At 52.1% G+C, this 27,196-nt stretch overlaps 1 protein-coding gene across 18 annotated transcripts in view; it reads right to left on the minus strand.

Moving 5' to 3' along the window:
• Positions 1-1,082: 1,082 nt before the first annotated feature.
• HMBOX1 (homeobox containing 1) overlaps positions 1,083-27,196 on the minus strand; it is a 119,257-nt gene continuing 93,143 nt past the window's right edge. For 10 of the 18 annotated variants that reach the window (XM_044450253.1, XM_044450258.1, XM_044450260.1 and 7 more), the window contains 5 exons: positions 19,046-19,128; positions 16,492-16,587; positions 12,993-13,087; positions 12,678-12,779; positions 1,083-4,249 (listed from right to left, as the gene is read on the minus strand). In XM_044450253.1, the coding sequence (XP_044306188.1) occupies positions 4,112-4,249; positions 12,678-12,779; positions 12,993-13,087; positions 16,492-16,587; positions 19,046-19,128 (514 nt within the window). In that variant the 3' untranslated portion in view covers positions 1,083-4,111. Of the gene's footprint in view, positions 4,250-7,314; positions 7,362-10,385; positions 12,780-12,992; positions 13,088-16,491; positions 16,588-19,045; positions 19,129-27,196 lie in introns of those variants that run through there. The other 8 variants (XM_044450270.1, XM_044450265.1, XM_044450264.1 and 5 more) reach the window with 8 other exon arrangements.

Here is a 27,196-nt window from a genome sequence, read left to right on the forward strand (position 1 = left end):
CCAGAGCAGGTGAGGAAGTTCCCTCTGAAATCCAACAGGACTCTCGTGCGCCATTATGTGCTTGACTGTACAATTCTGTGCATCTTTACTCAGGTGTAAGCCCCTTCCTAATAAATAGGCTTCCTCGGCTTCCTAAGACTGCAGCCTAAGAAAGCACTCATTTCAGATTTCTCTGGGAGATGCCTGGCGTGTTAATGCAAAACTGTTTCAAACCCACCAGAGCCGCATCCGCCCAGCTCCAGTTTTAGCCCCGGGACTGGTCTCCTGCAATGCCACACGGCACTATTGCTTTGGGGTTAGTGGTAAAACCCTTTGACAATTTCATGTGCCTAAATGGGAGCGCTTCCGAGTTGGCTCTGATGACACGGGGGCAATCGAGAAGAGCAACGCATCTCGCCCGAACCACAAACTCACACAAAACAACGGCTGCAAATTGGACAAGACTAAATCAGGGCCAGTTCTCAGAGAGGAAGGGATGATCGGCACGAGCCGTTATGTGTGTCCGAGTCAACTGCCTGCATGGCGGTCGGTGGGAGTTTTCCCCCTTCGCTGAGCTTGGCTTGCCAGAACATTACTGGAAATGCTTTAATGAAGTAAAAGCCCAGTGGCCAGATGGAACAGAACTGTAGTGGCAGGCTCAACTGAGAGAGGACACAAATTATTAAAATATCCTCACATGTGTAGACGTTTCTCAGCTCAAGATCTGAGTGCCGTGCAGACAGGAGAGTAAACTTCCAGAGCAGCAGCTACGCTCTTCCAGTCCCCAGCAGTACAAGATGTCCGCCTGCTCATGAGCGATCATGCTGAGAGATCGCAGCCAGCCGAGCTCAGCTCACTTGTCCCCGAGTCCACGTGAGCAGAACATGGGACAGCCATGTGCTTCTGTTCCAGTCCCCAACAGTGGAAAAGAAAATGAGGTACGTGCAGATAGTGAAGAAGAGAAAGATGGGAGGAAGACAAGCCAAGAGGCCGACCAAGTAACGGAGGTGGGGAACCGGAATCAGGCAAACGGCGAAGATGGTGAAGGGTTGGGGCTGCCCATCTTTATGTACCCCAGAAGGGATGCTTCATTAGGTCCACACAAGACACACACACCCCACCACTGGTGGGGCCATCCAGTTGCACGGCGCCATCTTGCGTGAGTCCAGTTCCCTCTCTAGACTGCATCCCACCTGGACATTTATGAGAGCCGGGCTGCGGCTCAGGGAGGTTCAGCTTTACTCAGCCCAAAGGGCCAACATCATCTCTGCGGAAGTACTCGGGGCCACATTCTGGTGGTGGGAAGCAAAGGAGGTGGAGCCAAAATACTGGCACATTTTTGCCCGGAAGTTCTAACTGCCGGCAGCTAATCCTAAGAAGCAGCAGCATCGGACCCTTTCCGAAAACCATCAAGTAATTATTGGTTGGCCACGGGGCTGCCGGGGGATCCTGAAATGACTGGACCACCATGGAGTAGCTTTCCCAGAATGCTACTCTCTCTTCCGCCCCTCCCAGAACACACAAGATGCATGCAGGGAGCCTGAGGAACTGCCTTTCCATCAGTCTCTTGGCTGGCATTCAAGAACGGGCAAACTGATTCAGAGACGGCCCTCCCAGTTCATGCATCCCTCCTGCACCCTCTGACCCCTTCCAACAGGGCAGAGATTCCGTGCCATTGCCCTTCTGCTACACGAGGATTGGGTTCAGACAACCGGATAACCCACAGTCAAAGGTTGAGGAAGGGCTGAATGCGGGTTGCCACTGAACTGCAGCACGTTGTTGAAACATGGGTTACCGTGTTGTTTGAACCCAGCTGTGCTACCAACCCATGTCCTGTTAACCACAAAACAAAATAGGGAGAGAAATCCATGGTTTGCTGTGCGGTTGTGAAGTTGGAATTGTTCACCACAGTTTGTTATCTTGGCTGGGTTCAGACAACACAATAATGCACATTTTAACACAGCCAACTTATGTTCAACCCTGGGTTCTTGTGTTGTCGGAACCCAGTCACAACCTCAGAGGAGCGGAGGGGCGGCATAAATGAAAGAACCAGGCTGAAATCTATTGAGGCCTCCCTATTCTGGCCACGTCGGCCAAGGTATGAGTTTATGAAAAGTAATGCACACGCAACATTCAGAGATGCCAAATGACAGGCGCACAATTCACTGGGAACACACGGCGTACAAGTTTCATTGATGCGCTCATCCGGACTCTTGTTCACATCTGAAGCAGGCCTCAAGCGGAGCTTGGCTGGAAAGCCCATTCAGTTCTATGGAGTCCGGGGCCGTTTCATCAGTGATGTTCCCAATGGATTCTGCCCAAAGCATATTATGGGGTGACTCTTCAACGTAAGTCTATTGCGCTGAATTCTTGACTTCTCCAATAATTTTTCAAAAGGAAATTATCAAATATAAATATAAATATTTATTTATTTGTTTAAGAAAAAAGTAACCAAAGTGCTACATAATGATCAAGATATATGAAAAAACCAGTTCATTGTTGCTATTTAAGAAATAGATTCACTTCAAAGACCACCGAACACCATTCCACTGGACCGCCTGAACGGCCTCAGGGTGGCCGGCCAAGGCTGGCTAAAGAAAGCTGACCTCCACCACGGGAGCAAGCGAACGGTCCCGGCACACAGCACCACGCAGTGTCCCGTTTAAATATGGCTTCCAAGTGTTCCCTAACCTGCCCGGCGCTTGGCCAAGACCAACACAAAGAAGGAACAGAGGGGGAGAACGGATCCTGTGCCGATGCCGCTGGGAACCGACCACACCAAAAGCACACAGCCGTGAATCAGTACCAACGGGCAGGGTTGTGCCAAGTGTGGGCGTGCACACGCCTGCGTGTTTCCCATCCCTTCTCGTGGGGCACGGGGCCTGCTGGGAGCCGGGAGGAAAACTTTCCCAAGAGTGCTGCATTGCATTGCATTGCCTGTGGGGAAGGGGAAGAGGTCACACGGATCTTTCACGAGGTTTCCCGTACTTCCGAGGCTGAATTCAGACTTTTCGCCAGAAACGGTGTATATTTAGAGAGAGAGTGGCAGAGCTGTTCCCCATTAGGCACAGCAGAAGCTCGCCCGGCCTCTCGCCGTGTGTCGCTGGCCTAAACAGGCCGAGTCAGAGGGTGGGTGTTCTGCTAGGTTTTGGGGTCGGGAGGGCCTGCAGATCTGCACATGCGCGCCTGGGAACAAGCCCCACTGAACTCTGTGGGGCTTACCCCTGAGCAAGCATGTGTACGGCCATGCTGGGAACCGTCCCGGCCATGGCAGCCTCTCGCGGAAGGATCGCTCCGCCCCCACTCCGTTCCTGAAGACCCGCCGGAGGAAGGAGCATCGTGCCTGGGGATTTTTGAGACACGCGGAAAAGACCCTTTTCTGCTGATGGCGGCTCTGGGCGCTCGCACGAGAGCTGGCCGCTCTCTCCCAGAAAATCTTGGCTTATGCCTCACATCACACAGCAGAAAAGAGGACGGCCAGGCTGAGGAATGGGCACCCAACGAAGCGAGGCAGCTCCCCATTTCCCTGGCTGTTCAGGCCAGGCGCCCATCGCCGAGAATAACAGGGACGACCCTGGGGCTGCGTGGCCAGAGGGGCCCGACGTGTCGGCACCTGGCAGGCAGATGCTGAGACGCCGCCATGCACGGGGGCGCTCACGGTCCCTCCCCGTGGCAGCCGTCCTCCCTGCTGCCCCTGCCTGCCTTTCGGGCTCGGAACGGGGGGAAGCCCGAACCCCGGAAGGGCACTCCAAGGCTGCGCCGTTGGCTGGTTCTCTTGGACAGATTTTGCACCTGGGGGCCGCTACGACGCCGGGACCCCTGCCCGTGGAACGCGCGAGAGGGAGCCGCGGAGGGCTTCGTCCGCCGGGGCGGGAGCTGCGCCGGGAGAGGAAGGTCGGTCGGTGCAGTGAATGATTGGACTGGGAGTTAATACTGAGCGTTCACACGCGAGTGAGAGAGCACCATGCCATCTTCACAGGACAAGACCCTAAACGGATAACTTGACGGACAAGAGACTGCAAAGTTATACTGTAAGAAAACACATATTGGGGACCAGGTAAAGGCTGCTAAGGTGCTACGTCTAAACCTAGGTTACTTTCTCGGCTGGGAGCGCTCCCCCTCCGCCGCCTCATCAGTCGTCGCCCAGGGCCTCCGCTTTGATCTCGCTGGTTCCTTGCCGCGCCAGTGCCAGGATGGTATGGTTCACTGCTGCCATCTCCACGGCCAGCGAGATGGGATCCTGGTGGTCACTATGGCTGGTACTGTCATCCTGCACAAGCAGAGGAGGGAGGGAGGGAGGGAGGAACAGCCGGGAAAACGTCCTGTTAGCACCGCGAAGCAGTCATTCCATCCCGGTTTCGAAGAAGCCGCCGCCTCACGCGACGGGCCAAGGGGGCCGTTCGACGGACGGAGAGGGCAAGAGTCGTGTTTCCGGAGGCGAGGGGACATGCTGGGCAGGCACGGATGGACGGGGGGACGGAAGGGCGGGGGGGCGGTGTGGAGGTGGCTGTGTCTTTAAAGCGGGGGTGCTGAACCTCTGAGGGTGGCGGTGCACTGCAGAGAAATGCTCGGGGGCCGGATGCCTGTGGTGGGCGGGGCCGAGGGGGCTGGACCAAAGACAGCAGGGCGGGGCTAAAGATGCAAAATGTTCCCCGTCTCAGCTTACTGCCAGTCCCCAAATCTTAGGGCTGGCACTTCAACCTGCTAGAAGCTGGGAGGCGGAAACGAAGCAAGCCAGAAAGCCACCAAATATAGGTTGCCGGGGGGAAGGGGGACCCCAGGAGGGCTGGCTTTGGTCCAGGGCCGGAGATTCGGCACCCCTGCTTTAAAAGCTAAACAAGCTGAGAGGAGGAGAGGCCACGGAAGCCTCAGTTGGGATCTTGGCTGCTCTGAGTTCTTCACAAATGGATGGAAAAGCTTCATCTATCATTGCCTCCTGCACCGACCATGTTACAAATTCGGACCTGTCCCTCCCTATTCCAAACTCTACAGACACACACACTACATTCTGCAAGCAGAAAACTGAGATTCTGCAAGTGGACAAATGGAACGAAAGTTAAACTCGGTGTGCAGATTTCCAAACGCAGAAGTTGCACAACGTCAGGAATTTGGAATTTAGTGGGGGAGGTGCTGATCGGGCTGAGCGATCCTCGCAAACTCGGGGCAAGATTCTGCGCTGCAAGATTCTGGCTACCCATCGTTCTGACTGTCTTCCATGGTTTGGCTGGACCTCTTAGCTTATTGCTACAGCACTGAGCGTGTTAAGCACCAGAAGAAGGGGGCATGTCCCTTGCTCTGTTTCAGCAACACAAGCCTTCCCAGACGGGGAGCCCTCCGGCTGTCTTGATTACTCTCAGAGGTGCTGGGCCACAGCTCCACGGCCAGCAAGGCCGAAATCTGGCCAACGCATTTCGAAGGTGCCCACTGGAGAAGCTGAGCTGCACCATTTTGTAAGATTCTGGACGCCTCCCTTCGGTGTTTTTCTCCCTCTAAATCCCAAAGCCCCAGATATATTGACTTTTCCTTAGGAAAACGTTTCCTAACTCCTCCAGGATCATTTGGATTGGCCCTTTCTGCAGATGCCCCAAGAGGGTGATTAACCCAAGTGCTCCCTTCCCCTGAACCAACACGTGACTCTCCACCAGACGGACAAGAAGATGTCTCGCTTTATCTTAGAGAACATTTAAAAAACGGTGGCTGGGAACTTTTTGCTACAGAATGTTCCTTTTTAACAAGAGAGCAAGAGGAACAGGAAATATGGAAGCGGTGGCCACCGGAAGAGAGATAAGTGGCCCCTGAGGAAGGACTAAGGTTTGGGTTCCCAAAACTCTTGGGCAGAATGCTTTCTTCAGGCACATGGAATAATCTCGTTTGTTTTGGGATGTGCAAATGCCTTCACTTCATGCTGTTCCGGGGCAGACTGGAAGCTAAAGAGGGAGGGACGTCATTCAAAATGCCCTCTTGGCAAGATATTACGCCTTAAGAGTGTGCAAGGCTTCTGGCTAAGTGAAATACTGGATTTAAAGGGAAGCGCCAAGCCAAGACAACATGGAGAATGGCTTTCCTCCCGGCCCTGAAGACAGGGCAAAAAGCAAGCAGAAACTTTCCCCAGTGGTCATGAGAGTAGGGCTCCCTCCCCACGTTTCCTCCAGGCACTGCTCTGAGCTGCCGTGTTCTCAACATGTTAATGAGGACCAGGAGCATGCAAGGGCTAACCCCAGTTTTTAAAAACACCTTTCAGGGTGTAAGCCACAGAGGGATTCCTGCACCTAAGGACAGGCTGATATTTATGCACACTTGGTCCAAAAAAATGAGGAGGAGAGACAATTTAAGCTGACCCAAAGGGGCCACGAATCAGTTGCATTCATTAAAACAATTTCTGCCAATTGCTTCCACACCTTCCAGTTCTTACTCTGAATTTCCATTTGTGTACAAAGAGAAGCAACGTCTCCTAAGCGTGTTAACTGATCAAACCATGTAACCAAACGCATCTCTTTAGGATTACTAGAAGCTTTTTGATGGAATTATACAAAATGTCAACATATCCTAACAGATAAAGTAAACCTTGCAGGCTTTTGTTCTTTTTAAAAAATCATTTTGCAAACAGCAGGTGTGTTTGAAGATACCATGATATTTGTAAAAAATGTAAGAGGGCAAAATGCCAACTGGAATTCTGGCAGTTTGGGAGATGTTTAGACATCCCTTGCAATGGGTTTGTTCAATTGCAATGTTAACTATTTATATCCTGCCTTTAGGGGGCATGCAAACATCAATTTAAAATCACCATTTAACAAATATCCATAATCAAACTCAACAATGCTAATTAAAACCAATAATAAAATATTAACACCTTTTTTTTTTTTTAGCATACATGGCTGGATCACATCAAATCAATCACAAACACCAGACTGAAACAACCAGGTTTTACAAGCCTGTTTAAAACACAGTGAAAAGTCTAAAGGAATGTTTTGTTGAAGAGAGTTGTGTAGAACGGTCCCCTCCACGTTTTTTGGAAGATATATAACAGCATATTTTTTCCCTGCTGAAACAAAACCTGGCTTACTTGGCATTCACAATGTGTGTATAGAGAACTTATTACGAGTAATTAATGTATTTGCTTTTTGGGAATACAGAATACACTCCCCTCATCTCAGGACAGGAAATAAAAACATTGCAGAAAACAACAAGAACCTGGTCCAGCCACCTCTTGTTTTATTTATTAAACATTTAAGGGTGAAATCCTATGCAAGTTTAGACAGGCGTTCACTCTAAATACTTCTCCCCATTTTAAAAAACAAACAAACTCAAACAGCATGCAAAACGTAAGGTTCTTACATTATTCCATCTACTTGTGGGCTCTGATGGGAATCACCTGCTCACTTCTATGGAGAACAAAAGGGATCATTAGCACGAATGGCCCCTCGACTCTAAGCTGTGCATGCCCACCCAGGGCCACGAGGCGAGGGGTTTGCTTTCCCAACCCCGGGCCGGAGGCCGGCTCACGCACCACTGCATCCGTGGCCCCTGAGCTACCGGAAACATTGCTGGCCCACAGCTGCGTTCTAGAGGCCTGTGGTCTCCGACCTGGCGCCTCGGGGCACCCACCTGCCCACGGACCCGCCAGGCTGGCCTGCACCTCCGGGTTCTCTCTGCGCTTCGGCTCGTGGGAACGTTCCTCTCGGTCCCCCCATGGCTGCCCTCTGCAGATTTCATGCTCTGTGACCCGACGAGGCTATGATGGCCCCCGGGTAGGAGTGGGCCAGTCCCTAGCATGGCAGCTCTTTGGTGAGAGCCGCTGCAGGACGGCAGCTGAGCCCCCTGCCCCAAAGCAGGTGGGGACCCCCTGAGCATCCCATCCAGGCACTGCCAGCTGAACTGAGGAGCACTCCTGCAGAGTTCTGCTAAAGGTCGCCCCAGTTTTGCCCATTGCACCGCAGTCCTGGTGAGGGCCCACGCCCAGGGCGAAAGGACCACTGAGCGCAAGAAGTGGCCCCACAGAGGACCAACAGTCCAACCCCTTACTGGGTGCAGAGACGCCAGAATCGGCCCAGCCTTGCTTGAAGACCTGATACTGGCCTTGCCTTAGAGACGAGCCGCCATGGCAGAGAAGCTCCGGCATCCAAAGTGCCACGTGCTACGGATGCTGAAGTCTCCCTAAAGCAACAGGCAGAGGAAGCCGGAGGGGCGATTGCCATCATTCACCCCTGCAGAGAAGCTGCCCCAGATGCCTCCACAGAATCTCAGGGCTGGAGGCCCTCTGCTCCAACCTTCTCTTCAACCTCAGGATGTGTGGTGGTTCAGCCTTGGTTGGAAGACCTCCGGTGAGGGGCAGTCCACAACCCCATGAGGGTGATTGGCTCTGTTGCTGAACCGCTCTCCCATCGTGATGTTGAACCAAAATCTCCTGCCCTGAGACTCAAGCTCAGTGGGGAAGAGGGATGGAATGAGTCAAAAGCTGAAGACCACATGGAACCCCCTGATGCTGGTGTTACCCTAGGCGCCTCCTCCATCTGTAGGGAAGCGACACCAGAACCTTCAACAGAGCTGGACCCTGAGGAACCTATGGGCAGAGGAGACTAAGGAACTGCCCAGCCTGAACAACTGCGCAACCCAAGCTCTGGAAGGTACAGGAGAAAACCACGGCCAAGTAAAGGAGTGTCCCCTTGTAGAACAGCCCATAAGGCTAAAGTCCTCTTCACAAGGAGGACACCTGCCATGGAGCCTGTGAGGGACAGCAGCCAAGCCCAGGGCGGGGCTCTGGGAGATCAGGCAACATAAGCCTTCGATTTCAGTCTGGCCATCGCGGAAATGTCTTAATTCGAGCTCAAGCCTCTTCCCTTGTGACGGAACCCCTTGCTATCGGCCTCGACTCTGCTTCACAGCCCGTTCGAGTGCATCTGCTCGCCCACAGGTGAAGCTTTGCTGCACCTCAGTCCTTCTTGCCTTCAGCTCTGGCCTTTTCCCTGACTGGAGCTGCTCCCTTCTGGGAATGATGCCAGGGTGCTGGGCCAGCTGCCTGTCTGCAGACTTGCCCCTTGGTTTCCTCTAGTGCTGAGCCTAACTCAACCGTAGGAGAACATCAACCACCATCTGGCTTCGAAGAAGGATCCCAGAAAGGTGGTGGGCAGGCAAAGGCCATCCCAGAACCTTGTTCCGGTTGGAGTGCCCCCCCTCAGCACCCGCAGACATACCCACCTAACATCTTCCCTTTCAGAAGGATATTGGTCATCCACCCACCCATCCATCCAGCTATGCCATGGAGTACCGCAGGGGTCCATTTTGTCCCCTTTGCTTTTTAATGTCTACATGAAACCGCTGGGAGAGGTCATCCGGAGGTGTGGGCTGCGGAACCATCAGTACATTGACGATCCCCAGCTCTACCTCTCGTTTTCCACCAATCCAGGTGAGGCAGTGGCTGTGCTGAACCGGTGCCTGGCCGAGGTAATGGGCTGGATGAGGGCCAATAAACTGAAGCTCAATCCAGACAAGACAGAGGTCCTGGTTGGCGGATCGGGCTTCGGAGAGGGTGGATTTGACCTGACCCTGAATGGGGTTGCACTCCCTCTTAGGGACAAGGTCCGCAGCTTGGGAGTGCTCCTCGACCCGGAGCTTTCACTGGAAGCTCAGGTGACAGCGGTGGCGAGGAGCGCTTTCCTTCAGCTTCGGCTGATTAATCAGCTGCGCCCCTACCTGGAGTCCAACTGCCTGGCGACAGCGACACACGCGCTGGTGACTTCCCGCCTGGACTTCTGTAATGCGCTTTACGTGGGGCTACCCTTGAAGACATTCCGGATACTTCAATTGGTGCAAAATAGAGCTGCCAGGTTGCTGACGGGGACTGGGCGTTATGTTCACATGACTCCAGTCCTCCGTCAGCTTCACTGGCTTCCCATTGAAGCCCGGGCCCAATTCAAGGTGTTGGTGATGACCTATAAAGCCCTAAACGGCTTGGGTCCTGGCTACCTGAAGGAGCGCTTACATCCATATATGCCCGACCGCCCCTTGAGATCAGCGGGAGAGGCCCTTCTCAGGGAACCCTCCGTGAAAGAAATTAGGAGGGTAGGTACTTGGAGGAGGGCTTTCTCTGCGGTGGTGCCCAATCTATGGAATGCGCTCCCCAGAGAGGTCTGCCTGGCGCCGTCGTTATTTGTTTTTTGGCGCCAGGCAAAGACCTTTTTATTTAAGCGTCATTTTAATTGTTAACAATATTTGCTTATTTATCTGGCCAGGGCGACTTCTTTTATATTGTTATTTATTTTATATTGCTAATTTTACATTGTTATTTTTGTATTTTATTGTATTTTATTTTGTGTTGTGAGCCGCCCCGAGGCTTCGGCAAGGGGCGGCATAGAAATGTTTTAATAAATAAATAAATAAATAAATAAATAAATAAATAAATAAATAAATAAATAAATAAGAGTGTTTATCAATGATTTTGATGTTACTTGTAAGGTTCCTCAGAAGTGTTTCTATCCTGAAAGGCTATATAAACAGCCAACACACGCGCACACAGAATCTAACCCTCCGAGATGGCAGACAACAAATCTTGCCTCCTTCTAGTAGACGGGCCTTTCTCAGTGCTGTCATTATCTCCCTCTCTAGCTTCTTAGTGCCTAATTTTCCCTGGGTGGCTTGGAGGGGCCGGAGCAGGGAGAATTATTGTTGTATCGAATGACTTCAGCCCATATATTTCTATGCTGGTCTTTGAAAGGTTTCAAAGAACATCCAGCTAATGAAAGAGTCTACAGCCAAGCAAACCAGGAAATCGAGTAAAAAAGCACAAAACTTCGGCAGGAAAAGAGACATACCAAAGCAAGGCCAAGCAAGAACTGAGAGGGGCTGTAGCTCAGTGAAAGAGCCTCAGGACAGTCCCGGGTTCAAGCCCTGGCATTCCAGGTCAGGCCAGGGAAGAATTCTGCCCGAGATCCTGGACGGCCAGTGTCGACCAAACTGAGATCCAGCCACTGCTGGCTATGCTGAACTAGATGGAGCCAGAGACCGACTCCCTGTGAACAGCTTCCGAGGTTCCTAAGTTGGGATGCAAAGATTCGCACCCCAGAACTTCCTTCTTACTCAGCGAGCTCAGATCACATCACATCTGCAGATGCCGGGCAGCGCTGGCAGACTCTTTGCGCAAAGTATGCAACGGGAGTGAGGCTTTGCGCAAAGCACACCGAGCACGTAATTCTTTGTGGAGCATGTGCAAAGCCCACGAGTCGGCGTGAGGTGGGCCAGAGAAGAGAGACCGCGGGCGAGAATCCAAGCAGCCCGGCTGAGAAATCCAAAGGATTCTGACCCCCAAAGCCAGATTCCAGCCACACATTTCTCAAAGTGCCACCAGAAATAGCAGGGGTGATTTTTTTTAAAGCCCAGATAATCAAATGGGCCCCAGAAGAGCCTCCCTGGGGAGGGTACTGTGGGATTGGGTGCTACCAATGAAAAGCCCCTTCCTTTCGATCAATTCTGATGGCGAGGGGGAAGGGGCTCAGGGAGGGTCCCGGCCTCCGGGCAGGGGCGTCCGTGGGCAAACATCCACAGAGGGGACGGGAAGCGGCAAGAGCAGGAAGCCGTGCAGGGGAGTCTGAGCGAGGGTGCATTTTCTCTTATTCCTGCAGCGGGAGCGTTGAGGATCCTCAACAACCTGCCCCAACAGGGGTTCTCCAGATGTGTTCAACCCCACCTCCCAGAGCCTGAAGCCACGCTTGCCCCATCTGGAGGGGCCCAGCTTGGAGAAGACTGCCCTAGCACGATGGAACAACTTCCACAGGGAAAGCGTGGCCGGGCCCCGACGTCCGGAACGACCGACACGCGGGCAGGTGGCAGGAGAAACCAACCACCGGACGTCAGCTGGGAATCCACGAGCAACGCATCCATGGGGTGGGCCTGCAGGTTCGCCGTGGTCCCCTCGAGCCATGGCCGAGGTACGGCGGCTACCCCAGAAGTCCGCAACTAAAGGACTGACCGGGATCTTCTATTACAAACCAGCCTCTGCTTCACTATGGGATGGCAAATGCGTTCATTCTCGGGGAACGGGAACATGCGACCTTGCGTGGGGGAGCCAGGGGATCAAAACCTGCGTATTTTTGTGCCGTTAAGCAGGGCTGTGTGTTCCAGACCCGACGTGCAATTCAAAGGGGCTTGCAAAGGCAACCTCCACGCTTGGAAGGCACCTGCATCCTTTATGGGGACTGGATTATAAACAGCTCCTGGGTGTTTTCAGGACTGTTTGTATTTCTTTGGCAATGAGCAAATAGGATGGAACTAAAGCAGAGATAAAGGTTACATCCCCCCTGAAATTAGAGGGCTGTGGAAATCCCTCTGTTGCAGAAAAATGACAGAGAAATGTTAAACTAAAGAGGGAGGTGGGGGGCTCCTGCCATGTACCCCCATTCGCCCACAGATGTCCAATGACCCATAACACGCAGGCGAACCACACGCGCATCCCATTAGATTTCACTGGAAATTGTTGGTGTGTTTTACACCATCTCCTTGCCCCCCGGAACAATAAGGACTAGAAACATGGTGGGGGGTTGAAAAAGGCAAATCAGAAAGAAGGGTTCTTGTAGGATACACACAGCTCTGGTTATGGGGCACATGGGAGAAACAGACACGGGGTCACTATGTGTGGGGGTGCAGCTCGGACGGGTTCATCATGCCCCTGAACTTTTCAAAGGGGTGCGAACGGAGCGTCAACTTGCTTGTTTTGAGCAGATCGTCCTGTCTTCTTCTAACTTCTCTGCTTCTCTGCCTCCCTCTGCACATCGTCCCTCCTCCTCCCCATTGCGCACTGGCCAAGCGTCCTGTTATGCGACAACAAATCCGAGTGGGTGAAGGCTGTTCCCGCGCAGCTCTCCTTTCCTGCCTTCCCCCATTGCGTGACAGTGGAAAAGGCCGAGTCCTGCCCGGGTGCTGAGGAGGCGAGGCCCACCCCCGCGTCCCCACCCGCTGCGTCCCCAAGCGAGGAAGAAGATGCTCTCCGCTCTGAGGCCACCCCGCGCAGGGCGGATACTTACCTGCTCCGAATAGTCATTCCCGTCTACGTCATCGCTGTTGGAGTGGCCGCCAGGACTTTGTACATCTATCCCATGACTCTCCAGGATTGCTGCTTCTTCGAAAAAAGCAAATGGATCCCTGAATTATCTGCTGCAGGGTTACCGATAAAGATGAAGATGAACAATGGGACCCTCGCCAACGGGGCACGTCATTTCTTGTAAGAACCACAAAGAAATACCCGGAGCTACGTGTCCTGTGCACTAAAAAAGGAAGCGGCCTTAAAACTCTGCCGGGAAAAAGGGGATCGGATTCTGCCAAGGAAGAGCAACCAAGTTTCTCTGCGGAAACTCACTCTGCGTTCGGATTCTCTTATCAGACACACACTATTCCGGTGCAGCTGCTGCGAGGGAAGGGGCTTTTGTGGAACACAGGGTCCCTAATTCTGGAAAACTTCCGCCATCGGCCCTCTGGCTTCTGATTTTGTGACAGCCGTTTTCTTCACAGTCATAAGGATAAGAAACTTTCCTTTCACATGGAAACAGCAGTTCAGCAGCTGAATTCAGCACCTATTGCTATGCTTCACACTTGCTTGTGAACTCCTGTAGCATTCTAACACAACACACATCCACACACACACGGCACAAACAAGCTTCAAATCTAGAAAGCCCTTACTCAGGAAGAGGAGGAAAAAAACAGCCTTGATTACTGAGGCCACAAAAAAGCAACATTCAAGTAAAATTCCTCTCTGTGGGAATGCCTGTAGATATTCCCAGTTCGGGAGATGGACTGTTTTGGTCTTTGTTTATTGCTGGTTATAAACTGCCACTTGATGGTTCTTACAATAAACACGCACCCTGTGTGGGGGGTCCCATTTTCGTCTTCATTTCAATATGGTGCAAGCCCTTTTTGTGTGTGTTGTTGCACTGTTAAGAAAGGAAAATTAATTTGGTTGGAGGAGCATGAACGCCAATTCCTTAAAGAAAAGAAAAGAAAACACATGCAGAAGTAAAATCAAGTTCTTAGCCCATGTCTTTGCTCAGGCCCTGCAATCATTTGGTAGTCCTGGATGCCTCCAGGTCTCCGTGCTGGCCTGGAACTCTCAGACTGGGAGTTGGGGTCCAACTCCTGCATTAAACCAGGGGCCGGGACCCCTTTACTTTCTGTGGCATGGCCACGGCTTGGCTTGCTCACACAGTTTAGGAAAGACCTGCTGGCCCCGATCCCAGGGAGGCTACTGCCTGCGCTCCCAACCTTGGGGAAGCCGAAGAACATAAGCGGACCCTGGACGGATCAGGGCAAAGGTCCATCTAGTTCAGCATCTCAGTGGCCGAAGAGAAGCCCCAACGAGGCTTTCCTCTTGCTCCACATGGCATGTGTCTCCTCCCCTTTTAAAGTCCTCTCAAACCATCAACAGTCATGAAAAGGTACGCTTTGCCACTTAGAAACACAGAAACAGAGCGGGTCAGAAGGGGCCTCCCGGGCCATCTAGTCTGACCCCCGGCTCCAGCCGGTTCTGCTCACGGCATGCCCACCATGTGCACGTCCAGCCTGTCCTTGAACACCCACATTGATCGGGCCTCAACCACCTCGCGTGGAAGGCCATTCCATGCCACTTAAGTTGCTCGGTTCGGATCTGCTTCCACCCAAGGTTATGGGACGGCCCAAGATGTGGCATTACAAGAGGGGGGGAACAAATCTTCTCATAGCCAAAAGCCTCTCTCTGGCTCTCCCTTTGTATTCCAAACCAAGACATCCCCCAAACTGCCCCCTTTCCTTGCAGAGAAGATGCCCCAACCCCTTCACAGCATTGCTTGCCCTGCTCTGCAGACCAGACGCCGTGGCTGCAACGGCTCTTTTCCCACGTCACCTTTCTTCCCCTCACCCCTTCCACCCCCGTGCAACACAACGGAAGACATTTTGCTCTCCTCAGGCTTCCAGGGGGCTGGGGACTGATCCCTCTCCCACTGCAGACAAAGGTGCCCCTGAAATTTGGGAGCGCAACAGCAAGAATGGGCTAAATTTCTTTCAAACGGGCTGCTTTTTGCTGCTGGGCCACCGAATTTCAGTAGCCATTTCAGCCAAAAGAAGCCAGCCCTGTTTTCAAAGACGGCTTGCACAGGAAGTGCCTTGAATATTCCTCAGCTCTACACAGATGTGCTCCTAAGATGCAAAACCTCCATTACTTTGGGAGAATATTACTAAATAATTGAAGATAGCTTTGCAGTAAACGAGGACATACAAGATGGGGTGGAGAACTAAGGATATCGTGAGAGGGATGCAGGAGGGGGAAACACAGAGCTTATTTCCAGGGTTTAACATGCATAAATATTTTGTTGCCCGCATTCTGTTTGGGGCAGATGGAAGGCATTCCCTATCGGATGCAGTGGTTGGAAAACCCTTGGGCGACAGAGCCTATGACGGGGGTGAAATCCACATTTAGGGGGGGGGGGTGCTTACATCAGAGAACTTTTTTTCACTTTTGGAAACAACTCATGCCAAAACCAGCCAGTCTCTGCAATGAGCATCGCACCTACTTTACATGCTCATTATCTCTGCCACTGTGAATTTTAGATCAAAGGATCGGTTCATGCAAGACTTTTCCTCTGCACATGTCATTTAAAAAATGTGTCATGTTGTTTTGCTTTTCCAGGGGCTCCGAAGCATTTCAAACCTTTGAAAGTACTGCACAAAAGCATCAGCAGCATCCCGCATGGATCACCACTCGAGAGGAAGATGTAGGCTACTGCCGAATCGGCTGGGACAGAGTGTAATACCCTGTATGTTCCAGTGTGGCCTGGCCCGTAATGGGACGGTAAAGAGAAAGGTCTGCACAGAGAAAGACCTGAACGAGCAGGCTCACAAGGGGCTGGGACAGTTATGCCGGCCGCCTTAAATCTCACCAGCAAAGCTTTGTGGCTGGGGACGACTCACTCGTCCCTCAGCCAAAGGCCCCCGTTGTGAATCAGGCCGTGGATTTCAAAACTGCCTGCGTACGAGGAAAGCGTTCCACAAAACCTGCTTGCTGCAAGGGCCCCGTGCTCGCAGAAAGCTCTGGGAAGCGCTGCTAGGATGCACCTCCGTTCGCGCACGGCACCGGTCCTGCCCATCCACAGCTTGCTGTGAGGCTTGTTGCTTGGCATGCCCCCCGCACTTCTGGATCCCAGACGGACATCCACACTGGGAGCTAAGCACGTCTGCATTTCAAGGCAGTGTCTGCATCCCTCATCTTTCCACTGGAGAAGCTCCCGACAGCCTAGCAAAGCACCTGAAATCATCCCACGCGTTCCTTGAACCCAGTGTGAAAGCTCACGCCGGGCCAGTAGGTGCTTCACACACTCGCCAATGGCACCAGCAGCAACGGTGCTTTTGCTGACCCCTGAACACAGAGACACCCTGCGGTTTTTGACCCAGGGAAAGCGCTACCAGGCTCCCCTGCGGGATTCAGCTTTGAAATCCCCATCAGGGCCCACTGTACTCCCTCTCTGCTCAGCAGCTCCTCAAGGCCGTCTGATACATTACCGATATTGGCCCGTCGCTTGATTTCCTTCCGTCTGTTGGCAAACCAGTTGTAGACTTTGAGGGAGGTGACTCGCTCCAAGTCCGAAAGCTTCTTCCCTGAGTGTAAAATAAGATAAAAACAAACCCCAGACTTCGTCAACATGCGCTCTGTCCCACGAGGCGCTCCAGGCTGGTGCAGGGCTGCTTGCTTCTACCTGGCGTCCTCATCAGCCCCAGTCAGTCCCAGCACTGCACTGGTCGAGCATGCTGGGAACTGCAGTCCAAGACATCTGGAAGGCACAGGCCGGGGAAGGCTGCCATGGGGCCTCCCAAACTCATGTTTCCAAACACATGCCTGGCATTCTTTGTAGAGAGAAATAAAGGCCTTTCCCTAAATCCTCCCAGAAGGCACTTGACCAAGAAACGAACACAGGATGGGGCTTTGCGGAGAAGCCTCGCCTCCGTTTTTAATGGCTGCCATCCCTTCCTTTAATAGCAGACGAAGGTGCCGAGTGCTGACAGGACCGGAGCCAAAACAAAGCCACCGCGAGTGAAGAAGGCATGCCAAGGTTTGCAGAACCTTGCTAAGAACACCTCTAAACATATTTAGGGGTAAGGAAGCCTTGGGGGACTTCCTGCCCCTAAAGCTCTGTATGGGTTGCAGCTGCTCAGCATGGCCAGGCTCCTGAACATCAGTTAGCAAACTAAAACAGAAACCCAGAGTTAGCAGGAAAGAGGGATAGCAGGCGAGAACAGAGTATCTAGCCAAATCCCGGAATGGGAGGGCACCTATTACCAGGCAAAGGTGTATCACAGTGTTGCTTTGCAGGTAAAACCTGTTCAGGTCCAGGGGAGAAAATAAGAAGGCCCTAACCCGCTTCTCCGAAATACCACACGCAGGATTCCACCATTTTAAAGAGGGAGGAGGTAAAGAGCCTCCACACAACCCCACCTGGGCCTGGAAGCAGGTACAGAGCAGTCTTTGACCCGGCTGAAGGTACCCAGCCCTCTGCACTGGGTCCAGCTTGAGGTGCTTTTTAAGAAGAGCCCCTCCCAGTCCGTGCCGAGAGCTGATACCTTTGTGACTGCACCTGAGGGCAAGGTTTTGTCTCTGTTCTTCCAGCGGCACCCAGTTTACTTTGAAGATTTAAGTAAATGGGACCTCCAGAAGAAGAGGTGAAGCCGCCTTTAACCATGGCAGAACTTTGGTTGATCTGAATCATATCCGAGACCCAACAAGCTTGGCAGCTCCCAATAACCAACACATGCAAGAGCCACCAGTAGGGTCCCTCAGGAAACCAAGACCCCCACCCCACATCCTGGACCCCCCAGCCCTGCCAGCCCCCTGTGCTGGGTGAAGAGGGGCTTTCTTGCCCAGGCCCTCGACCTTGGTGGGCTGCTGGCGGCCCGAAGAGACGCCCACACTGAGGATGCGGTGAAATGGGCCAGGCCACGCCTGCCTGTGGGAAGCCCCCCAGTAAGCAGGAGTGCAGCAGCAACTGGGACGCCGAGGTGCACCGCCTCCGAGAGGGGAGGCCTTCCAAAAGGCCATCAGGACCAGGAGCCACGGAGAGTCTTCTCCTCTGGGGGCCTTAGCAGTGAACTAGTTCCATGATGCCCCAGATCCCAAGGAAGCGTGCAAGCAACGCTGTGGCTCGCTGCGTGTGGCCACACCGGGCCAGTGACCAGGCGGGCTACGGGCCCTGCAGCGGCTCTGCCACAGGCCGACTTGCAGGCACAGGAGCGCCTTGCTGGTCGGGCAGAAAGCCCCCCTCGCCCAGCACCCGGCGCCCAGCCTTCGCCTCCCGGGGCGCTGCTCTCCCAGCCACTGACTCGCAGGGGAGCACCGCCTCCTTGCACCTGGGGCTTCCAGTGGGTGAACACCAAGCCCCCCACCCCACATCCTGGCCCCGCCAGCCCTGCCAGCCCCCTGTGTGCTGGGTGAAGAGGGGCTTTCTTGCCCAAGCCCTCGACCTTGGTGGGCTGCTGGCGGCCTGGAGAGACGCCCAGGCCACGGATGCAGTGAAATGGGCCAGGCCACGCATTCCGTGGTCTGCAGCAGCATCCCAAAAGGGGCAAGCATCAGAATGTAGCCGCCCCACTCAGTCTCGTCCGGCGATCCGCTCATGGTGGCCCGCCAGCCGCCCACAGGATCCCGCACCTGCCGTACTTGGGCCGGTGGAGGTGGCGTAGAGCCAGTCGGGACATCTGCCTTTTCTGAAACTCTTGGAAGGGAAAGGGGCGGCTCTTTTCCCACACTCTGTGCGCCTCTTTCCTTCCTTCATCTACAGGGCCACTATCACTGGACGGGAGGAAAGGAGCAGCTTGACACCAGGCTGTTTCGCAGAATGAAAGCTAGGCGTTGAGGGCAGCGCCAGGTTTCCCCCGGTCGTTCTCCTCTTTTATGGGTGCAGCTCCCTCGTGTCTAGGCCACCTTGGAAAGAAGCCCTGCTGGGGGAAACGGAGCCGGGGCCCACCGGCAACTGTGCATCCTTAAGCAAATGGGCAAACCGTGCGTGGGCCGTTCCAAAGAAAGCCCCCACCAGTGCCTCCCGGGAGTGTCTTGCTCCGGTACCTGGCTTCTGAATGACTGCATTGCAGGCATTTGCGATTTCTTCCCTCTTGGCTTCATCGGGATATTGATTCTCATTGAAGTAGCTACAAAACAAGAAGAACAAACTGTTTTTAGAAATCCAGTCCTTTTCCCACACTGCCCTTCCAACCCCCACCCCCAGAAACCACAGAAATTCTCCGTGGGAAAAAATAAAAGTCAGAACCCTTGAACATACAAGAGAGAGATTGTTTGTCATTTCTTGCAGAAGAAAGGATATTCGCATGAATCTCATATAGGCCTTGCACAGATATAGCAATGCCCAGCCATGGGCAGACAACCAGGGTCTTATGATATGCGTTTAAAAGCGATTAGCAATAAAATACCACAGCTGTAACTCATACCCTTTCACAGGGTAAGCCTCACTGTTAGTTTGAGGACGAATGGTTAAAGTTGTCAGCTTAAACCATAGTTTACAAGCCCACTTCTAACCTTGGGTTGCAAGCTACGGACTGGCAGTGGGCAAGATCAGCAATAAATAAATAAATAAATAAATAAGCAGGCTTGGGAGTAATATTAACTGCTGTTAACTCCATGAATGCACTTGCAAGAGAAGGTGGAAGCATGTGTCAACTGAAGCTAAAATGCAAGTCACCCGTGGAGATCTGCCTTGTTTTTCTCAAAGTGCAGTTGGAAAACTTAGACTTGGAAGGTGGACTTGATGGAGAAGAGAGGGGTAGGAATGTGGCATGGAAATGCCAAGGTTAAAAAGTGAAATCGGTCGGACTGCTGCTGTAAGCCACACTGCTTCAGGTTTGGGGAAGGCATGGAGGAGGAAGGGTGTGAATTCATTAACCCAGTGACTTTTCTACTGTCAAGCCCCTAAGCAGAATGAACCTCCCTGAGGGTGGAGTCAGCCCTCTTAGGAAAGGACAGGAGGAGCAGGTCTTCCATTTAGACCCAACCCTTCGCAGAGGCAAGAGCTGCTCCCCCAAACCAGAGGGAAGGTTACTTAGACTGCTGCAACTTGAGAATAAGTTTCTTATGAAGCAGCTGCCTAGCTCGAATAAACAAAACCTTCAGTATTTCAAAACCTTCAGTTTAGATCTGCTGGAAAGGCAAGAGATGCGCTTGCAGCAGCATTCAAAAAACACACTGAGGAAGATCTCCAAATTAGACCTTGTGCTCTGAATCAGGAAGATGTGCCCTGCAATGTAGTGTGAAGAATCGACACTTTGGAGGCAGGGAGACAGGTCAACCAAAGCAGTATCTTCAAGAGCCGATGGCATAGCCAGTTCAAGTCTACTTCTAGGAGTGTGGGGTCTGCCCCCTAGGGATATTCTAGCCCCTGATCAAATTTCTATCCTTTGTTGAAAAATAATGGGGCAACAAAAAGGGGAGAGACCAGCACAGTTCAAAGGAGAACCAGACAGAATTCTTAACAGCTCGTTGAGAATTCTCCCCTCCTTCTCAAGTAAGAAACCCTAAAATATTAACGGATAGCTATAAATAAATCCCCCTACTTCCTCCTAGTAAACAACTTCATTTTCCAGGCAGGCAAACTGAGTTTTCCAGGTGAAAAAACAGAATATTGCCAATTTTTAAAAATCTTGCTATGAAGGTAGGAAGTCAGACAAGGTATGGGGGCTGTACAGATTTTTGCACTGAGTTCCACACATATGACTGTCTGCCAGATGCCTTGAAAGGGTGGGTGCCTGCTTAGCATAATGCACGCCTGGCTCTCAGAGAACAAAACCTTTCCCTTGAAGCTAAGATTGTGGACCTGGAGAAGCAAAGAGGGGCACAGAGGTTGGTGGAGGAGAACTTCAGGACCTCAACAGAAGTTTCCTAACCCCTGGGCAGCAGCTCCTTTCATGTCACAGAGAATGGGAGCCTCGGGGATGTGAGGTGTCATTCCGAGTAAAAGGGAAACGACTCCATAGAAAGGAGCCATTTCTCAGAAAAAGGAGCAAATATTCTCTCGTGCCAAGCATGTGCCTCAAGGGACAGGGGGCTTCAATAGTGGAATGTCCAGTCCTCGACACGTAGGGCATGGGGCTTGTGATGGGCATGTAGACCAGGCGGTAAATCACCTACAAGGCCTGCTGATGACACACGTCATCTGAATAATTGCATAGATGGTGTTGGGATAAAGTCCGTGGTCATGGTCCAGGGTAAAACATCTGTTAACATAAAAAAGTTTCTGACTGCTTGTGTGGAGAACAGATGGAAATGGGCTGTGAACAGCTGTGAAACATGGTTACCACTCAAAGGGGTCTCAGTGCTAAAAGAGGAGATACGCATGCCAGAGATATCTGGAAAGGGACCGTGTGTATAGACATCTCTAGGCAAGTGCTAGGGAGCCACGTGGCTAATCAGGCAGGCTGAAAATAAAATAAAATAAAATAAAATAAAATAAAATAAAATAATCAATCAATCAAAGCCTCCAACCCAACCTAGAATTGGAGAAAGCTGGTGGAATGCAGAGAATCAAGGGGGACATTTTTGGATATAAACTCTATAGGAGGGACACGGTTTATTTGGACTTCCAAAGCAAATTTAGCAGCTGTGGAATAAGAGGACAGACCCTTTTATGTTTCAGGAACTTGTTAAAGAAGAGAAAGGAGAGAACAGGACTAAATGCCAAATCTTCCCAGTAGAGGAAGGTCAAAAGTGGAGTCCTGCAGGGGATCTCTGATGGGATCAGTGCTTTGGGACTTATTTGTAAATGGTCTGGAATTAGGAGTAAGTAGCAAAGTTATGACACCAAATTATTTTGGGTGATGAAACCAAAAAGGGATTGTGCTGTATTCTAAAAGGATCTCTTCGGACTGGAGAACTGGCAGCAAAATGGCAAAAGTAATTCAGAGGAAGGCATCGTTAATGCACTTTGGGGAGTGGGGGATTCCAACTTAAGCTGATGAGATCCAAAACAGCAGTTGCCCACTAAGAAGAAGACCTTGGGGTTTGAGTGGACAGCTCGATGAAAATGTTGGCCCAGCACACAGCTGCTGTGAAAAGGGAAAACTCCGTGTTAGGAATTACAATTAGAAAAGGAATTGAAATTAAAACTGCGAAGATCATGCTCCCCTGATACAAATCAATACCATGCCATGTTCTGGTCACACCTTAAAAAAGGACATTGTAGAATTAGAAAAAGTCCAGAAAGGGGCAATTAAAATGACCAAGGGGCTAGAGAAACTCCCCTGTGAGGAAGAGTTGCAAGATTGTCCAGCTCAGAAAGAAGGGGACTAAGGGGGGAGAGAAACGAATTATACATGGAGTGGACAGGAAGGTGGTCTTCTCTCTCTCTCATCATACAAGAATCTGGTGGGGTGACCGGAAGGGATTCAGCAGAGATCAGTGGAAGGCCTTCTTCACGCAACATGCGGTTCCACGACCACGAAATGTGGTGATGGCCACCAGCAAAGGGAATTGGAGACATTCATGGAAGCGGAGGCGATCAACAGCGACTAGTCCCGACTGGCCATATGGTCGGATCTCTTCAGTGAGTCCTGGGCAGGGGGTAGAAAGACCAAATCCCCTCTTCTAATCCATGCGTCCCCTGCTCTTTCGTCCTTCACCTGCCACGAGGTTGGTTTCCCTCTTTGCACTTCCAAAAGAACAGGCAATTCTTTGGCACAGGCTCTTTATTCTCCACCACACTTCCAGGAAGCACAACCAACAAAGAATGAGTCTCTGAGCATGCACAGAGCGGTTTGCTGGACCCAGGCTAGCAACTACTTCTGAGTATCCTCCTTTTGAGCACCCTTCCTCTGGGATGCCCCTTTTGGAGACAGGCAGACCTCTTCTCTGCCCGTTGCCCCTCCTGCTGGTTGGCCCCTCTCCCCTCCCCTCGCCTCATGGGATCAAGAGTTGTGCCAGGCTCGGCCGGCTGCACAAGTTCTCCTCCCACACCCCCCTCCCTGCCGTAGCAAATCCTCACTCTTCTCAACGGCGGCCTGAACACCTGGGGAGGGTCTCCTTGAGAGAAGCCCCCCGCTTCTTCCATTTCCACACCTGAGATTTCTGATTTCCAGGACCACCCACATCCGACAAGACTGAATCTGCTTGACCTTGAAATGTGCATCAGGAATAACAGTTCCTCTTTTTCCTAGCATCACCTTTTCCTTTCCCCAGTGCCTGCTGCTCAGCCCTTCAACGGCCCTGTCCTTCTTCATGCCGTCTTTTTGCAGAATTTCAGATCTTTCTGCCTTCCTTCCTGGCGACACTGACGGATGTTTGCAGAATCTATCATATCTGCATTCCCCAGCTTCAGGTATGCATTAGAATGCAGCTATCTGCTGAATTTTGCTCTTCTCCAAAGATTGCAACAGAGCCTTCAGTTCCCAAAAAGGAAAGGGGGGAGGGGAGCTTCCAAACAGGTTTTTAAATGTTTATTCTAAGAAAGTACACATTTAAAAATGTGTATTTTGGGGCAACACCTTTATTTGTTGAGAAATATGAATTTAAATGTAGGCGTTTGTACTGCCAACAAAAGAGATCAGAGATTAATGCAGAAATGGAATTAATGTATAGACAAACACACAAAGTGACAAGAAATAGTGATCTCGCTATACCTACTTTTGAGAAAAGGGAATTTTTTCTTCAAACTGGCCTTTCACATTCCTCACAGAAATTGAACTGTTTGTCAGCATTCTAGCAGTGACGGTACCACACTTGCCAGTGGGAAAGAAGAGAACGGGCTGCTTACAGGTAGGCGACTGACAACGCTATATATATCAATACAGTTCCCAGTTCCAAAACTCTGCCAATTCATGTTAGACCATGCACAGTTTGAAATGCTTTGAAGCGGCGAAGGGGGGAAAAACAGAAGGGGAAAAAGCCTGGAGATAAAGAAGGAAGTGAATGATTGCAAAGGATAAACCTTTGCCAGTTGCAATTGTGCTTTCTAGACAAAAGGCGCCGTCAGCAGCACAATGGCTGATCAGGGAGGGAATCAAATGATCTTTTTTGTGCAAGGCGACAGTAAAGGATTAAAATGAAAAGCGGCCGAAAGATGTGTGCTGGATGAGAATGCGGAGGGATGGCAAAAAGGCCGAAATATCCTTGAAGCGGTTTCGTTTCAATGGTGCTGCTGGGGGCTAGAAAGATTGCCGACTGTGGGAGACGGTGCCATCGGGGACAGCACCAGCAAATCCGTCTCAGCTTATGGCCCTGGGGCAAGTCATCTTTGGCATCCAGACCAAGTTGCCCCCATGTGAAGCTTCATTGACCAAAGATGGGCCTGGCCTGAAGGGTGAGGCGACTCCCAGGATCCGGCGGGCACAGAACCTGCCTCTTCTTGTTGTCAAAATAGGCAAGCAGCCCCCTCCCACAATACTCCATTCCATTAACCCCACCTGATGCTGCCTTATTCCCGTGACTATGAGCCAGCATTCTGCAATTTCGTCTTTCTGGGTTTTTTCTTCGTATGGAGGTACTTTATATATATTATAAATAAAGTATGTACCTTACACACATACACACACACATATATATAGGCAAAACCTGGGTTTCTCCCAAGCCTTCCAGTATTTATTTATAGTTTTTATATGCCATCCCCTTGCCATATATATAGCCTTGGGATGGCTCACAGAAATAAATATCATACAAATACAGTTAAAAACCCGGAAACACAATTAAAACCCAATAAATATTAAACATTGTTAAAATATTGTTTGAATAAAAAGGACTTAGCCTGGCACTGAGAAACAAGTAACGACGGTGCCAGGCGGACCTCTCTGGGGAGCGCATTCCACAGGTGGGGCGCCACCGCAGAGAAGGCCCTCCTCCGGGTGCTTTGCCTCCTGATGTCTCTCCCGGAGGGCTCCCGGAGGAGGGCCTCTGCTGCCGATCTCAGGGGGCGGGAGGGCAAATATAAGTACTGCCCTCCCTTGAGTGAAACGTGCCATTTTTACCAACAGGAAGATCCAGACTTTGCTATTGGGATACAGGATTAGTCCTCTCAAAGAGGACTGTTCCACCCCATGTCCTAGAATCCTCTGCATGAGCTGGCCTTTTGCACCTCCGGGGTGCTTGAGTGGGATGGCCTAAATTGATGTCCTGGCTCGAGGGCCTTCATGGCCCCTTCCAAACATTCTATTCTGTAATTCTGTGACCACACATGGGGAGGTTATCCGGATGGGTAAAACTGGAGTTACAAGGGAGTTAGGGTCTTCTCCATGTGGATATAGCGCAAGGGCCATGCAAGGCTTCTTGTGTTCCTGGCAAAAGGAAAAAAGAGTGGGAGATCCATGGAATACGGTGCAGAATTCTCCCATTATGCGTCAACACTGAGCAGCTCAGTCAAGGGTGATGGGAATTGCAGTCAGAAGCAGCTATAAAAGGCCTTCCAGTGCAATGGTGCTTTCGACGCCACACCAAACATGGGAAAAGGCATGTCTGGGTTCCCCCAGGGAGAGCTCTACCAGCAGAAGGGAAAAGGGGGAAAGCTGGCAGCCCCAACGGCAGAATGCGCCCCTTTGTAAGGCCCACTTGCTCTCTTCTGTCAGACATTTAGCAGCATGTAAGAGGTCCTGGGATTTTTGCTGCCGATGGTACAAAGACTGTTTTCTCTTCTTGCATGCAAATAGTTTTAAATTACATTATTATATCACATGCTTGGGGCCGTGAACTTTGGAAACCGCCAGAGCTTTGGTTATTGGGCAGTGTGGAAATATAAGAAAGGGAAGGAAAAGTTTTACAAAAGGGCACCTGTGCGTAAGCTAGCAAGAGATCCGGGGAGCGGCTGGGGGGCTTCCAACAGGCCGACTCATTCCGACTTGCGCTTCACAGAACAGGTTCCTTTGGATGCTTTGAAGCAGCCAGCAACCGTTCTTACAGTCCGACTGGAGGGGGCCGAACCCTGCCTTTCAATACTCGCGCCCTAGAAAGGCCCAGGGCAGTTTCTTCCATAGTATGCAGCCATTCAGGCCAAAACCACGCAGCTAAAGAGAATCTCGTTCCAATCCATGCTATCCATCTGCAGGACCCTGCAAGTCGCTCGCACATGGAAACGCCCCAGCGGGCTGGATCAACGAGAGGGGCGTACATGGCGAGAAGAGGGGCTGTGGCTAGCCGACAGGGGCTCTCCCCTCAGCCATGGACACATAAGGTAGAATACCGGCCTACCTTCCAAGGCTGACGTAAGCCAGAGGTTTCCAAAGTGCAGTCCAGGGAACCCTGGCTCACGACTTCTACCCTTCTGATCTGTCCTGCAAGCAGTGCTGTCACCACGTGAGATGCCGCCCGAGGAGAGACGAGGCCTCGGACGTCACGTTGCACTCTGGGTGCTTTGGGAGTCCGAGGATGCTGGACCGGAGGCCACCCCGCCCAAGGACACATCCCCTGAGCCGGACTGCACCAAGGGGCCAACCCTGAGAAGCCCCGAGGGCTCCCCGCTGTAGTCAGCACATTGGCCCATGCGCCTTGAGCAGGAAGGCAGCCATGGGCCAGGCTTCAGGCCAGAGGGAGGGAGGGAGGGATGCCCCCGAAGGCGTCAGGGCAGGGCGACCGAGGCTGGGGGCACGCAAGGACCCGACTGGACTCCAGACTTTGCCGGGGTGACCTGTCCAAAGTCCCGCAGCCCTAGCCCGGCCCAGCCAAACAGGCCACCCTGGGCCACTTCCCCCCTGCACGGACCAAGTCTGTGCCCAGGACACCTCCCAGAATCCCCTTCGGACATGCCGAGGTTCAGTGTCAGGCATGAGCGGCCCCTTATTCGAGATCTCCCTAAAGAGTGGGGAAAGGAACGATCGAGGCAGCTGAGTGGGGGGGGCGGTGTCGTGGCCCTTTCGCATGGGAGTGCCTGGTGACAGCGACTCCGACGAGGACGCCAACCAGGTTCCCGACATTTCCCGTGGGGGGCCATCCCCCTGGACCCTGCCCCCAGCCTTCTTGAAGCGCTGATCCCCAGGAATAGACTCCGGACTCTTCCTGTGAGTAGGAAGCATTCCCCAAGCAGCTGCTCCTCCTCTCCAGAGCCCTCTCACTATCCAGAGGAAGCCAGCACCCCGGCAAAGGACACCGGCCCGTTAGCAAAACCGGACGCGGCATGTGAGGAAGGGGGGCTCCCAGGCAAGGCCAGAAGTGGCTGCCAGCTCTCCTGCTTTTCTGCAATCCTGAATCCACTCCACGTGGCAGGCTGCCTCTTGTTCCAGCCCCCCGGGCGCA

The sequence above is a fragment of the Varanus komodoensis genome, unplaced genomic scaffold (assembly GCF_004798865.1).
Source record: "Varanus komodoensis strain SLA01 unplaced genomic scaffold, ASM479886v1 scaffold64, whole genome shotgun sequence".
NCBI lineage: Eukaryota > Metazoa > Chordata > Lepidosauria > Squamata > Varanidae > Varanus > Varanus komodoensis.